Source organism: Calonectris borealis, chromosome 2 (assembly GCF_964195595.1).
Source record: "Calonectris borealis chromosome 2, bCalBor7.hap1.2, whole genome shotgun sequence".
Lineage (NCBI taxonomy): Eukaryota > Metazoa > Chordata > Aves > Procellariiformes > Procellariidae > Calonectris > Calonectris borealis.
This window is the reverse complement of record NC_134313.1, coordinates 156,028,179-156,041,436: the sequence shown is the minus strand read 5'-3', so window position 1 is coordinate 156,041,436 and position 13,258 is coordinate 156,028,179. Positions and strand designations below refer to the sequence as shown.

Genomic DNA, 13,258 nt, shown 5'->3' with positions numbered 1-13,258 from the left:
GTATCGGTCCAATGTTTTCTTTAGGCATCCTCTTGCTATTAAGATATTTAAAAAAGCCCTTCTTACTCGAAACAACACTGGCCAGTTTCAACTCTAATTGAGCTTTGGCCTTTTGTGTCTTCTCCCTGCATAAGCAAACCACAGCTCTGTACTCTTCTTGCAAAGCCTGACCTCGCTTTCAGAGATCATACAGTTTCTTTTTCTTCCTGAGCTCCACGAGGAGTTCCCTGTTCAGACAAGCTGGTCTTCTGCCCCGCTTGCTTGACTTACGACACAGTGGAATTGCCTGCTCCTGTGCTTCTAAAAGGTGGTTCTTAAGGACTGACCAGCACTCGTGGACTCTAAGCCCTCAAAAGCAGATTCCCAGGGTACTCTGCTAAATAGCTCCCTGAATAGCTTAAAGTTTGCTCTCCTGAAGTCCAGGGTAGTAACTCTGCTGTCCTTTTTTCTCATTACACTGAAAATTTTAAACTCAACCATTTCATGATCACTGTGGCCAAGACAGCCACCTACCATCACATCCCCCACCTGTCCTTCTCTATTCACAAATAGCAAGTCTAGGAGGGCATCTTTCCTAGTTGGCTCACTGAGTACCTGTGACAAGAAGTTATCTCCTACAAACTTCAAGAATTTCCAAGACCTGCTTGTCAGAGCAGTATGATACTCCTAGTTGATGCCTAGGGAGTTGAAATGTCCCAATACATCTATTGGGTTAATTAATTTCCCATATGTAATGTATTTTCCCTGTAAGATAGACATTATTTGTGCAGACTTCTTTTATGGGGGGGAAAGGGGATTCAGCTGGTCTCACCCCTCATTTACTTGTTTAAAATCCAGTTAAAACAACCACACACAAAAAAACACCAAACAAAAAAAACCACCCAGGAATCTGTTTGCTAGACCTTCAAACAGCACGGAAAACGGGTATGTATGTTTATTATTGCATTTATAAATGGATATTTGCATCAGACAGAGAAGTATTTACATTCATTATATGGATGTTTTGTTAAATACAGCTTTTAGCATCCTGTCCGGGTGTGACACCAAACTGTCCAGGGTTTAACATGGACATAGCGGAGCATAAAAAGAAAGAAGAGCAGCTTTTATAGTGATTCTACAACAATGTCACTTGTAGACATGAATTTGCCCAAAGTCTGTCAAATGAAATTATAACCTCAAAAGATTAAACAAAGGCTCATCTCTCATCAGCATGGACAAATCTTATCTCAATCTGAGGCCATCACAAGGAATCAAACCCAAACAAGCAAGAAGCCTTTCCCAAAATGCACAGTGTATAGGAAAAAAAGAATGTATAGCAAAAAAAAGTCAGTGCCCAAAATGGTCTCTCTTAGTGAAGATCCTAAATGAGAGGCCGGCAATTTGCTGTAGAAAGAATTAAAGTGAAAATTCGGTTTACATTTTTGGATCTCCTTCCAGAGAATTGCGTTGAAGAGGTCTTCAATCTGTTTTACTCCTGTTGTATTGCTATCTAGTATAAAAAAGAAAAAACAAACCCCAAATTTGCGGCACTTTGCATTAGCCATACAGGAGGTCAGAACAAAAGGAAAAACCCAACTCCCTCAGTATTTGGAAAGTGGCCTAGTGGCAAATAAGATAACAGATGTGGAACTGTCACTGTACCATGTGGAGGACGTTCTGGTTGGGTTAGTGATGCTGAGAGTGTGTGGGGGTACAACTGTGGGTAAAAATCATGAGAGTTTATGCACTGACAGCTAGTGATTGAGGTACACAGATCATGCTAATGCATCATTTAATCTACAAGTTGCAAAGTCTTTAATGAGGAGTTTGTTCTATATTGCAAATCATCTGAAATTAAAAGTATAGCAAAACTGCTTCATTTTTCCTCTCCCCTTTTACCCAGCCCTCCAGCAAAGCCCCACAGGGACACCACGCTGAACTAAATCTTAAGGTGTTAGATTATGTGTCCTCATTAAAAATACTGCAAAATGCTGTGCTAAGTGTAGTGGTAATATTGTGACTTGGCAGTTTTAGTGTTATATTGATCAATTTCCATTTCAAACATGATAAAGCTGACATGGCCCATGGTCCCCAAAGATGTTTGGGAAAGAAACTTTTTTTAAAAAAAAATTAATTGTAACTGATGATGCATGTCAGCCCCGGTCACAGGAGGGCTTACAGCTGCAGCTTCAGAAGAAATGAGAATGCCCTGCGTGACCCTGATGGCTTCTATACCACGAAATCTTTTCGTTTATGGTATGGAAGTTAAAAGTGACACACACCTTTTCCAGCTGGATGTTGGGAGCATCTGTGCTAATGCTAGATCATACTGAATAGCAGTAAAGCCTTCTGGGTTAACATTTGCATATTTTACAAAAAAAAAACCCTATATATATATTAAGTATATAAGATTGCAGCTGGTTCAGTAAATCCCAATGTCTAAGCTGCAGCGATGTGTTTTTCACCTCCACTTCTATAGTTTATCACCACTGCTAACTTTGAATAGATCTGGCAGTAGCAGTAATGGAGATCCCTGCATAGATGGAGTTCCAGGAGGCCAGCAACAACTTGTGGTTTTGTTGTGTAGCCGTCTGCGGGAAGGACTGCGTGCGGCAGTGTTGAAAGTGCTGGTCTCTCTGCTCCTGGTCTAGCTTAGTGCTGTCACCCGTGGGGTATAGGGATAGCTGTTTGCCAGAAAGCAACGACAAAGAAAGGAGTGAAGGATTTGTCTCTGGCTGGTTGTTTTTCTAATGTTTCACTGTTTGGCTAACACCAACATGACTCTGTGTGTGACTGCAACACTGGTAAAGCATTTTATTCCTCTCTGATAATAGCGCTGTTTTGAGCCTCTGAGCAGCACTGAGAAAAGAAAGAAGTTACAGGAATCACATCTCTCTACCATTTCAGCTTTTACTTCTGCTATCAGAAAAATTGCTGAGTGACTTTGATGCCTTCTGTATAAAATGAACTGGTATAGGTCTTAGCAGGAGAAAGGCAATCTTCTACAGAAGAGAGCTACAGCAGAAATATTTCACTAGGTAGGATGAATATACTCTTCTGGTCAGCACAGATAGTATTAGGAGTAAACTCCTTGCAGAATTCTTGACATTAGTATAGATGCACCAAACAGAGGCCTAATTTAACTCTTTTAGCTTAGATAATTTCACTTACATTGTGTGCTGTGGCATTTAAAACTTTTTGCAGCATGGAGTTCCAACATAAACTCTAAGCAATAAGACTGTCCTGCATGATTCAAATCAGAAGCTTAGTGTTTGAATGATTGAAGAACAACACATCCCCTGATGAACTTTTTTCCCATCTCTCTTGCTTTTGCAAAACACTCCTGTGCATGGGTAATGGATGCTGTGTAGAGAGAGATTTTTGTGTAGCGTAGATAAAAATGTCTTTTTAAAAAGTTTATATTGAAGATTGTAAACATGAATCAATAAAAAATTGAATTATTTATAAAGTACAGAAATACAGAAAACATCTCATTGTGTAGGAAGAAATTTCTATTCATTCAGACTAGGTGATGGTCTGTCAGCAAGTTATTGTTAGATGACAGTAACTCATGTACCAACTGTAGGGGGTTTTTGTGCATAAAATGATCTTTTGTTACTTGTTTGTCAGATTTTGATTTTGTTGTTATACCTTTCCACTGCTTTGAACAAGAGAAGTTGTTTTGGCTTATAAGAACTGTGCCACCTCTGTCACCAGAAAAAAGAAGTGAATAAGAGAAGCAACAGGAAAAAATCAATTTGTACACACCGTTCCCTGGCTTTTATGGCTCTGCTAAGGGACAGTTGTACAAAGCAGCAACTGAATTCCACTGTCCCTTTCTAAGCAAGAGACTGAGCAAATTTCTAGTTTGCTGTGTGGATAACCACACTGGAAAGCTGGATTTTTTGTAGTTGCTGAAAGATGCAAAGTTCTTACGCGTTTGTGGCAGGGTAAAATAATTTACGATGATGATTAGTTTGGCTGGTTACTTGTGCAGAAATGCTTTTACGAGGTTATCTTGTGTTGTTGAATTCAAGCTTTAATGTCTTGAAATGGAAGACTTATTTTTATTACAAAGTCTCTTTCCAGAAAAGATGTTGTCATCAGTCAATAAAGCTTAAGTTTGATATGTCTGGGAAAAGACTGCTCTAGCACAGGAAGCTACGTATCACAGTTATCCTGAGACCGGCATTTCCTAGCAAGCCTGTCATACATTTACAAGAAATAAAGTTATGAATGACAATTGTAAGGGAATTGATGCTACAGTCCATATTTTAGAATATTGGACTAATACTGTACCAGGCCAAAGAAATATCAATACAGTAAATAAGAAAAGGAAATACTCATGCTGATGGAACAAAGTATTGATTTAAGAAAGGGTCAAAAATTTGCTGTGTGCTATAAATAAAAAAAATAGTTTTTAGCTGCGAATGTGCACTGGTGTTCGTTTATTTTTTTAGAGATTTTCGAGATTCCTAAAAGCGGTAGTATTGCAACATGTGTAGGACTACAATCCTATTTTATTTGCTAATAAATGACTATAAGGAAAATAGATACTCTCTCTAAATTATCTGATTTGGCGTGAGGATAGACAAACATTGACTGGAAAAAATACTCTTGCTTCTGAAGGAAGGATACTTACAGTATATTTATAATTCTCTTTTGAAAAGCTAAACAGAATTTCAGTTCCATATATTATTTCAGTTGGAGGGAACTAACCTCTGTAAGTTACCAGTAATTCATTGACTTTGGGCTAAGGGTAACTCCTATCGTTAAGGATCTGCCTCTGTGTTTTTATTGACTTTTAGTGATCAGACTGGGTAAGGACTAATCATCTTTAGAAGCTGAAGAATTTGTACAGCTTATAGGAAGGATGTGAAGACAAACTCATCAATTAAAAAGAAAAAAAAGAATCTTTTTTTTATCAGTCTCAATGGGATAAATGTATCTCCGTCAGCATAATCTCCATCTTCTGCTGTTTTACAAATGTGACTGTATCTGTATACCTTCAGGCAAACCAAGGAAAGCATTATTATGTGGAATAATAAATTCAAGTTTTGAACTCTCTAGCATGCTATTCTGGTCTAAAGGATGGTACCTGGAGCAGTGAGACAGCTTTGGTTGTAAAATTGATTACATACAGAGACTTGGGAAAATTATGTAGTGGCCTTAGCTGTCACGGGATGGACTGTTGTATGGTATGTTTGCTTTTGGTGAGAATGAAACTAAGCAGCATGATGCTCTGAAAGCCTTGCTGACTATGTACTTGGGAAATCTGCGCACTAGAGGTTTGAGGTTGGAGAAGAGAGGTCGTGAAGCACAAGTGGGTGCAGGAGCTACAAGCCCACCAAAGGCTTTCCTTGGGCTTCAGTGGCGTTAAGGAAGGGGAGCTCTTGCAATTGAATGGCTGGGCAATTGCGTTGTCCTTGGGTCCAGCTGGACCTGCATTCTCCTTTGTCAGTCTTCCTTTTGTATTGGTTTAATAACCAGCTGCATTGTTAATGTGCAAGGACTGGTTGTTTTTTATAAGACACTTTTTTGTTTCTTTTAAACTAGAAAGATGAAAACTACAGAAGCCTACCACGAGATACTAGTAGCTGGTCTAACCAGTTTCAGAGAGACAATGCTCGTTCATCGTTAAGTGCCAGTCATCCCATGGTGGACAAGTGGCTGGAGAGGCAAGAACAGGTAATATATATGTGTATATATATATTACTTTATCAATCTAATCTTTATGCTACTCCAAGCTATTATGAAGAAATGTATTCTTATGTGATATTGGCTCTCTAAGCATGATACAAGCACCAGCAGTATGCTGACTAAATTTGTACGGGATTCCTTCTGCTTCCAAAAAAACTGCATTAAGACTGAAATTGACAGCTGCAAATTATGTCATTTTTGAGTCATAAACACATTTATATAGTATGTGGGGTGCTGCTGATACCAACAGGGTTATTTTAGTTGGAGAGTATTATTTTGATAAACATTTTGCTGTTGAAAGCTAATAATACTACTACAGAATAGCCAAATGTGGGTCAGTTTTGGCATTGCACTTTTAAATGCTTGTTATTCTTAACATTGTAAAATATATTAATTATAAATTTGAAAACAGTGTTATATTTATTTTGTGTACATTTATACTGCTTTTGATCTTGGGCTTTTTTGAGACACTAAGTAATTCCAACTTGGGTTTTTTTTATTAATAAGACGGTAGTCATAGAGGTTTAAAGGTTTGAAATTAAAATTACCTAGCGTTTTCCAAGAAGTGTCTTCAAATGTATAATGAAAATGTATCTTTACTATGGAGACTGGAAATATAACAGGAAGCCCATATATAGGATAGTGCATATGTAGGTTTATTACCTCATTTTTCTTCTTTATACAATGTGACAGGAAAACATTGAGGTTTTGCATTGAACATAAATGTACAAATTTTGTATTTTACAGCAATAGGGTATAAAAACAGAATTTGCTTTATACAGAGGAGCTTCAAAATGAAATTTGCCATTGGACACAGCCCAAGCTTCTTACACTGTGCCTTGTGAATGGAGGGGAAGGTTTAGCGTCCAACACTGGGCTGGTGTCCTGGGACGGGTCTCCTTTACCCACAAATCCCATACTGATACTTAAAGTCCAGCATTGCCAAATCCTAGGATATCCAAACATTCTTTATTCAACCCCATTCTTAGTTAAAAAGGAGCTTAAGTAATATCACAGAGTATAAAAACCTAAAAAAAGCCAAATGTGAGCTAGTAACTATTTTTGTATCTTGGAATTAGCTGCAGATTCATTTAAAATTATAAGATTTATGAAGAAAACTCGGTCTTTGGTCCTTGTATATTTTCCTCTGCACATTTAATGATAGTAGTAGTTCCATTACTATTTTTCTCTCAAAAGATGTAGAGTTAGTGCGGATGAGTTTAGTTGCTGTCTTTGTATGTTGAAATGGGAAGTTGGTGCCCAGATTCGAAGGCATCTCCTGTGACGGTTCTGCTTGTTTGATGTTTTCGATGCATATTTCCATGCGTCATTAGATTTTCACCGTGACAGTTAATGAAACTGTTGTCTCAGCAAAAGAAGTTGGATTAGAAATCTTAATAGTGATCATCTTATAAAATGTTTGGTACATGAATATTTTAATATATGGTGGTTTATGTTAAGTTTTGGGCTGATTTTGGTCTCTGAACAGTTCAACTAGTTCAATGTATTTACCAATTCGGTAAATAATTGGGCACTAGTGGTAGTCTGGAAGTGTATTTGTTACCTGAGTTAACTGGGTGAAGTCTGAAATTGCAAATATGTTTCTTCTGAGCAAGTTTTCTGCTTTTTGTTTTTGTTTGTTTATGGTGCTGTTTTTGAGAGAGAGAGAGAGGGTTCATTCTTTAAATGTGTTAATGAATCTGCATGTATCTGGAAGACCAGGATCCTTTTGCGGTTTCATATCGGCAGGATAATTAATTAGACCGAAACCAGGGTATGCACAGGAGCAGAAGGCCTGTAGTGAGAGTGGGATGCAGCACAGCTCTGCCGAGAGAGGGAGGGAAAGGCCTGGCAGGGGATGGAGTAGCTGCAGACAGAGGTATTCTTCCACTCTTTTTTGGGTTTTAAACTCCAGTATCTTTTTCAGTATCCTCTGTGGGCTTTTTGTTTCCCACTGGTTAAGCCTTTCACTTCACAGAAGAAACTCAAGCGTCGAGGTTGCTATCTGGCATAATCAATTAATTTAGCAACTTCCAGTCCTGTTCTTGTGTGCTCGACAGAGCTGTGGAGGGGCTGGAGTGGTCTGCGCACCCTGCCCGTACGTGCGTAAGAAGTAGCAGACAGCAGATCTGGCACCAAGGGTAAGGCAGTGACAGTGCCAAGAAACCTCTAGGGCAGAACCCATTACAGATACCAGGGGTAATAACAGTCCTGGTCTAACCTACCTCCATGGCTATTTAGAGGAGTTAGTAGTAAACATTAGATTCATCCTGCAGACTCGAGAGGCTTGTTTTTGGAGGAAGGCTCTTCTGGCTTGGGTTGAGTTGCTTCTCTTGAGGCTTGCTTCATCTCTTCCTTTTGAATATAAGGAGAAAAAAATTTCCAGGATGATCTTTGTCAGCTTCTAACATACATGAACACTCACTGGAATTGCACTTTGAGGAGTTAAGGTGTGATGTGCCAAAGAAGTACAATTATTTTTGTGTGGACAACACCTCATTTCCCATGAGCAGAACTATGGAGCAAACTGTGATTCTGCAGCATCACAGCTTGTTCTGCAGAATCACAGCCTGTTCTGCAGACGAAACTGCAAGAGACCTTGTTTCTAGGAAATCATTATAGGCTGCTCTGACAGTGACTAATAAGAGCATAGTAGTTGTTAAAGAAATAGTTCTGTAAACTTGTCTAGGTTTTAGCGCCTTAAAATGGAGGAATGCATGAAGCCTGTTAGAATTCCTGAAAGTAATTGCTTTTGCTTCTATCAATTGTGCTTTACTAGGGCCCTGCTAAATGAGAGTGATACATCAAAGAAATGGAAAAAATTAATTCTGCTTTCTGAGTCCTTTAAGATATTCTGATTGTATATGCTAGTTAGCTATATCTACCTAAGAATGGTTCCCAGTTCAGTTCCAGAGCTCTCTCGTTGTCCACAGGGAAAATGGTCTGTGTATTTCTCAGAAAGTGTATTTCTCAAGCCCACGAAGCAAGTTATGTGAAACTGTTTGTACCAAAGAATCATTTCACCACTATACAGCCAAAAATCCAAATACAGTTTCAGAATACAGTTAGAAAGTTAAAGATTGTACTTTTTACTCTTTCGCTGAATTATTTCATTAATTCTCTCCTACAGATTGTTAAGTCCTACGAACAAAATTTGCAATCTTTAATTTAATTCTGAAATATCTTAAAAAAAAAAAAAACTTGGGTTTTATTCTTCACCTTGCCCTCCACAGCACTTTCTTTTCCCCCCACAGCAACCAAACTTTGAGGAATAGTTGAAAAATCTTATTTCCTCTGAAATTTATTCATATATATGGTAATGTCACTGTTATTTGAGAAATCTTTTTTCCCTCAGTTCACCTCAAGACTTGCTCAGGCCCTGATCAAATCTGGACTCATGCTGTTTCATACCAGGGAGACATGAAAAGGGAATGTATGAGAGAGAGCGTTAAACTTTTTACCAATTCCTGAAGTTTAAGTACAGAGAAAGCTTCTCTTGGGTGGTCATTTTCGTTTCATTAGTCAAATATTGGAACAATATTGATGGTAGCAATCAAGACACCTTGAACTGAAATAGTATATTCCTTGCTCTGCTGGAGAGGCCGGTTTCGCAGAAGGATAAAAAGGACGCGGCAGTGCTGTGCTCTGGGAAGGGATGTGAGAGCAGCAGGAGAGGGAAATTCTACAGCTGCCCTGCTTAATTATGAAGTGGGTCATCAGATTTGCAAATACAATGAGATTGATTCAATTAAAATTATATGCAAATATATATACATAATTCTTGGATATATATCTGTATTTGTCAGTGCATGAAAGCAAGGTAGGAGATGGAGTAAAATTTCATACTGAAGAACAGGTCTGATTCCTAAAATCCCAGTAGCTTTCTAATATCTAGCAAAAAACAGAGATAAAAGCAACTCAAATGTATTCTGAAATGGGAAGAGAAGTTGGTTACTGCTGCTGTCGTCTTGAGCAGAAATGTGCTGTACGGAACACTTCCCCTAAGTTATTCTTGTTCATGACATCTGTCCATAGTAATCTGGTACAGTTTCTCTGGTTCCTTTTTCAACGAGATCAGACATGCAAGTAGCATATGGTCTTACATCTCCAGCTGTAGAGTACCTGCCTTCAACTTGTATTTTCAGCAAAATAAGGCCTGCTTTTAATATGATTGAATATACTCTCTTAAAACATTTGGATGCTATAAATAAGTGTGTTTCAGCACTGTCAGTTGAAAAAAAAAATCAGAGCTTCAGAGGTAGGTTTAGTGAATTTAAACCACTAATTTCCTGTGGATTCTCATACTCCAGCTTACCCATTTTGTCAAATTTTTCGTTTAACAACAAAAACTCTGCTTCTGTTTTATGCCTTAACGTAAGAATAGAAGGCAGAAATGCAGCTCATTTATTTTGTTTCATTCTGAGTGTTTCATAGTGGTATCGCTAATGTATATAAATATTTTTATTTTCACTAGTGTACCTCTTTTGTGTTTCTCCTTGTCTGACAGGTGTATTTTGGCTTTTGTTTCTAGGTTTTATTATGACTGTAACTACAGTGGAAAGGTCTGCAACTCCTGTGTTTCATGGCCTGGAGATGGGGAGGCTTGGGGGTTGGAGGTTCTTCTTATCTCAAACTCCTCAAATGTAGAGGTTGAAACTGCAGTAAAAATTATTATCATTAGTAAGGAGTTGTGCTTTAAGATTTGGGAAAAGGATTAGCTAGGCTTTAGTTGGAGGAATAATTTTTAACTGGTTATCCATTACTTTGTATAACGCCAAGATAAAGTCTCATTGCTTTCCTCCCTATCTCAGTATAGGCACTTTATAATTTGTCTCTTGTGATAACAACCTTAATGAACATAGAACCATGACAGTGTATAAATTATAAAATACAAAGTTGTTTTTAAAGCTTGTCATATTCCCTATAAAGAATTTCTGTCACAAAGATAGAGATATGCATATGTTTGAAGCTCTAGCCTAATGCAGAGGCCTGTCTCTTTTGGGGGGGTTGTCCCGTACGAAGGCAGGGGGTGTATGGGTGTAGCCAGGAAGCTATCCAGGGATTGTGAAACCAGGCAGGACTACTCTGATGCTGATCATAGAAGGAAAAAGTGTTACCAGCTAGTGAACAAGGACATGGCTCATGCAGTTTGCTTGTTTCTGCAGGTAGAGCTATGGGACGCGGCCGAGAAAGGCATGGCTTGGCACCTGACTTAGTATTAAATAATTGGCCATAGCTATAACTATGGGCCAGGTAGAAGCAGTGACCAGTGCATTGGTAGAGGATTCACTTAAGGTTTATGTTAGTCAAAGAGCTGATCAGAAGACCTCACGGTGCCCCTGCAATCCCATATCCACTTGCAAATTCAGCTTTTTTACTACTTGGGACATGGGTTCTTGGCTGTGTGATCACACTGGCTTCCACCTGATGAGGTTGTCAACACCCCGCGTGCTACAGCTGTTTCTTCTTGCTTTTGTTCTATGGAGAAGGTGAAAAGCTTGATTTGGCCCAAGAATACTTTCTCTTAGCTGCTGCTGCTACAGGTAATTATGTATTGACTGCTCCCTTTATTTCTGTATATTGGCAAGATGTTAACTCCTTCAGCTCAGAAACTCAAATGCTCAAATGAAATGTAAGCTATAAAGTGCTGGCTTGACCCTCCACTCAGCAGGAAGAGGGGCGGTTACGTCTCAGCAAGGGCAGCGGTTGCATCTAGCTCCGAGCCAGCCAAATGCCCTGTCTGGCTGCCAGAAGAGCACCTTGACGTCTTGGAGCCATTACTAAACACAGGTGTAACAATCTTTTTCTTCTTTTCTTTTTCTTTGACTAATCACACCTTTGGAATATTTTTTTATATATAATATGGTCAAAATTATTAAATAATTTCTAATAGCCTTTGACTTCCCAAAAGAGTATAGTTGTATTGGGTATCACTGATCTGTACGTGACTACAATTAAGTGGTTATTCTGTAGACTTGTTTCAGTGTTCTCCCTGTGTGGCATTTATTATTATTATATTAGAAAAAATACTAATAGTGAGCTCCAAAATGAGAAACCTGTATGTAGGTGTTTATAATGTGAGTACCTACATAAGAATATCCAAATTCCTATTGTGTAGTACTGGAGTCTGGATCTTCATCGAGTCGAGGCATGTGTGTGGTCAGCTGGAGCGCTTCCAGGCTGGACCCTACTGAGCTGCTTGCAGTGGCTGAGGCTCTGGTGGGTGTTGAAGTGCCCAGTTCCCACAGACACATCTTGATCTGGGAGACTTGCTGGTACCGGTTCTGTATTATATGTCAGAATGCTTAAAAAGGGGCATGGGAGGGTAAAACAAGCTCTTATGATGGGCATGTAAATTCTCTATTTCTGTATTTATGATTTCTACTTTTTAAGGTTAAAATCTTTACCACATTTTTCTGTAGTAAGAGTCAGAATCACAGGCCTTTTCTAGCTTTAAATCTGACTTTGAACCTAACTGGCTTCAGATCCAGATTTCTAAATCTAAACTTCAGGTACATACTTAAAAGCCATTTGACTTCTAGGTTCTAACATGATCTATCTCTGATTTTTATGTAGACTCTAATTCCTACCCCCCAGAAGAGCTGTCATGTCTTCTGAATTCAGAAGAATCTCTGTATTCTGTATAAAGCTTAGATATGAATACATTAATACACATATTTATTAAATATTCTCTAAATGTGTGTGTATAACCACAGAAACAGGGAGAAGAAGCTTGAAAGAGAAAGGCTTATCTGTATGCTGAATGCATCAATATGTACAGAGACAGAATCAAATTTCAAACTACAGTATGTAGTTTTAAGAAAATATGAACTTGGAATTTAGAAGTCTCTGCACTTTTATGCAAAATCGACATTTGTGGACATGACCTTAATTGTATGTTTTGGAAAGAGATGACTCTTCTTATTTGTATTGGAGTGATGAACAAATTTGAAGTTGTTTTTCAGTGCTGAGGGTTTCAGTTTATATAAGGTAGGAGGTTGGAATAAACAGCTTTATTGCTAGGGGACAGCTGTAGTGGTGACGCTTTTATAAACAATGTTTCATGCTGGCATCTATCTTGTTCTGCTTTGAAAAACAATCTGTCATTTCATACTGTGTATTAAATAGGTGAGACAGTTCAGGAGCTGCAGTCTACTTTCAGTTATATGCTGCTGTGTAGATATGAATTCAGTGGCAGAATGTAGCTCTATATGTGGAGAGGTGATTATAGGCCAGAATTTAAAAAAAACAGAAAAGTCAATTTTACAAAAAAACTCATGGATTTTAAGTGTTATAGAAAAAGACATGCTTCATGTTGCGATGTATGTCCTCTCACTCAAACACTGTCACTCTCATAGATACATGTACATATACACATAAGTATGCAGACGGACTGTGCTGAAATTTAAAGAATCATAGAACAGTCCAGGTAGGAGGGGACCTCGAAAGATCATCTGGTCCAACCTTTTGTGGGAAAGGGAGCCTAGATGAGACTACCTAGCACTCTGTTCAATCCCGTCTTGAAAACCTCCAGTGCTGGGAACTCTACCACGTCCCTGGGGAGGTTGTTCCAATGAAT

The 13,258-nt window shown here is 38.5% G+C and overlaps 1 protein-coding gene across 8 annotated transcripts in view; it reads left to right on the top strand.

The window, feature by feature from the left end:
* Positions 1 to 13,258, top strand: part of PARD3 (par-3 family cell polarity regulator) — a 470,848-nt gene that overhangs the window by 204,743 nt on the left and 252,847 nt on the right. For 3 of the 8 annotated variants that reach the window (XM_075144054.1, XM_075144053.1, XM_075144052.1), the window contains exon 5: positions 5,536 to 5,667. The exons of the other annotated variants lie outside the window; for them this stretch is intronic. In XM_075144054.1, coding sequence (XP_075000155.1) covers positions 5,536 to 5,667 — 132 coding nt within the window. The remainder of the gene's footprint in view (positions 1 to 5,535; positions 5,668 to 13,258) is intronic. 8 annotated transcript variants of the gene reach the window in all.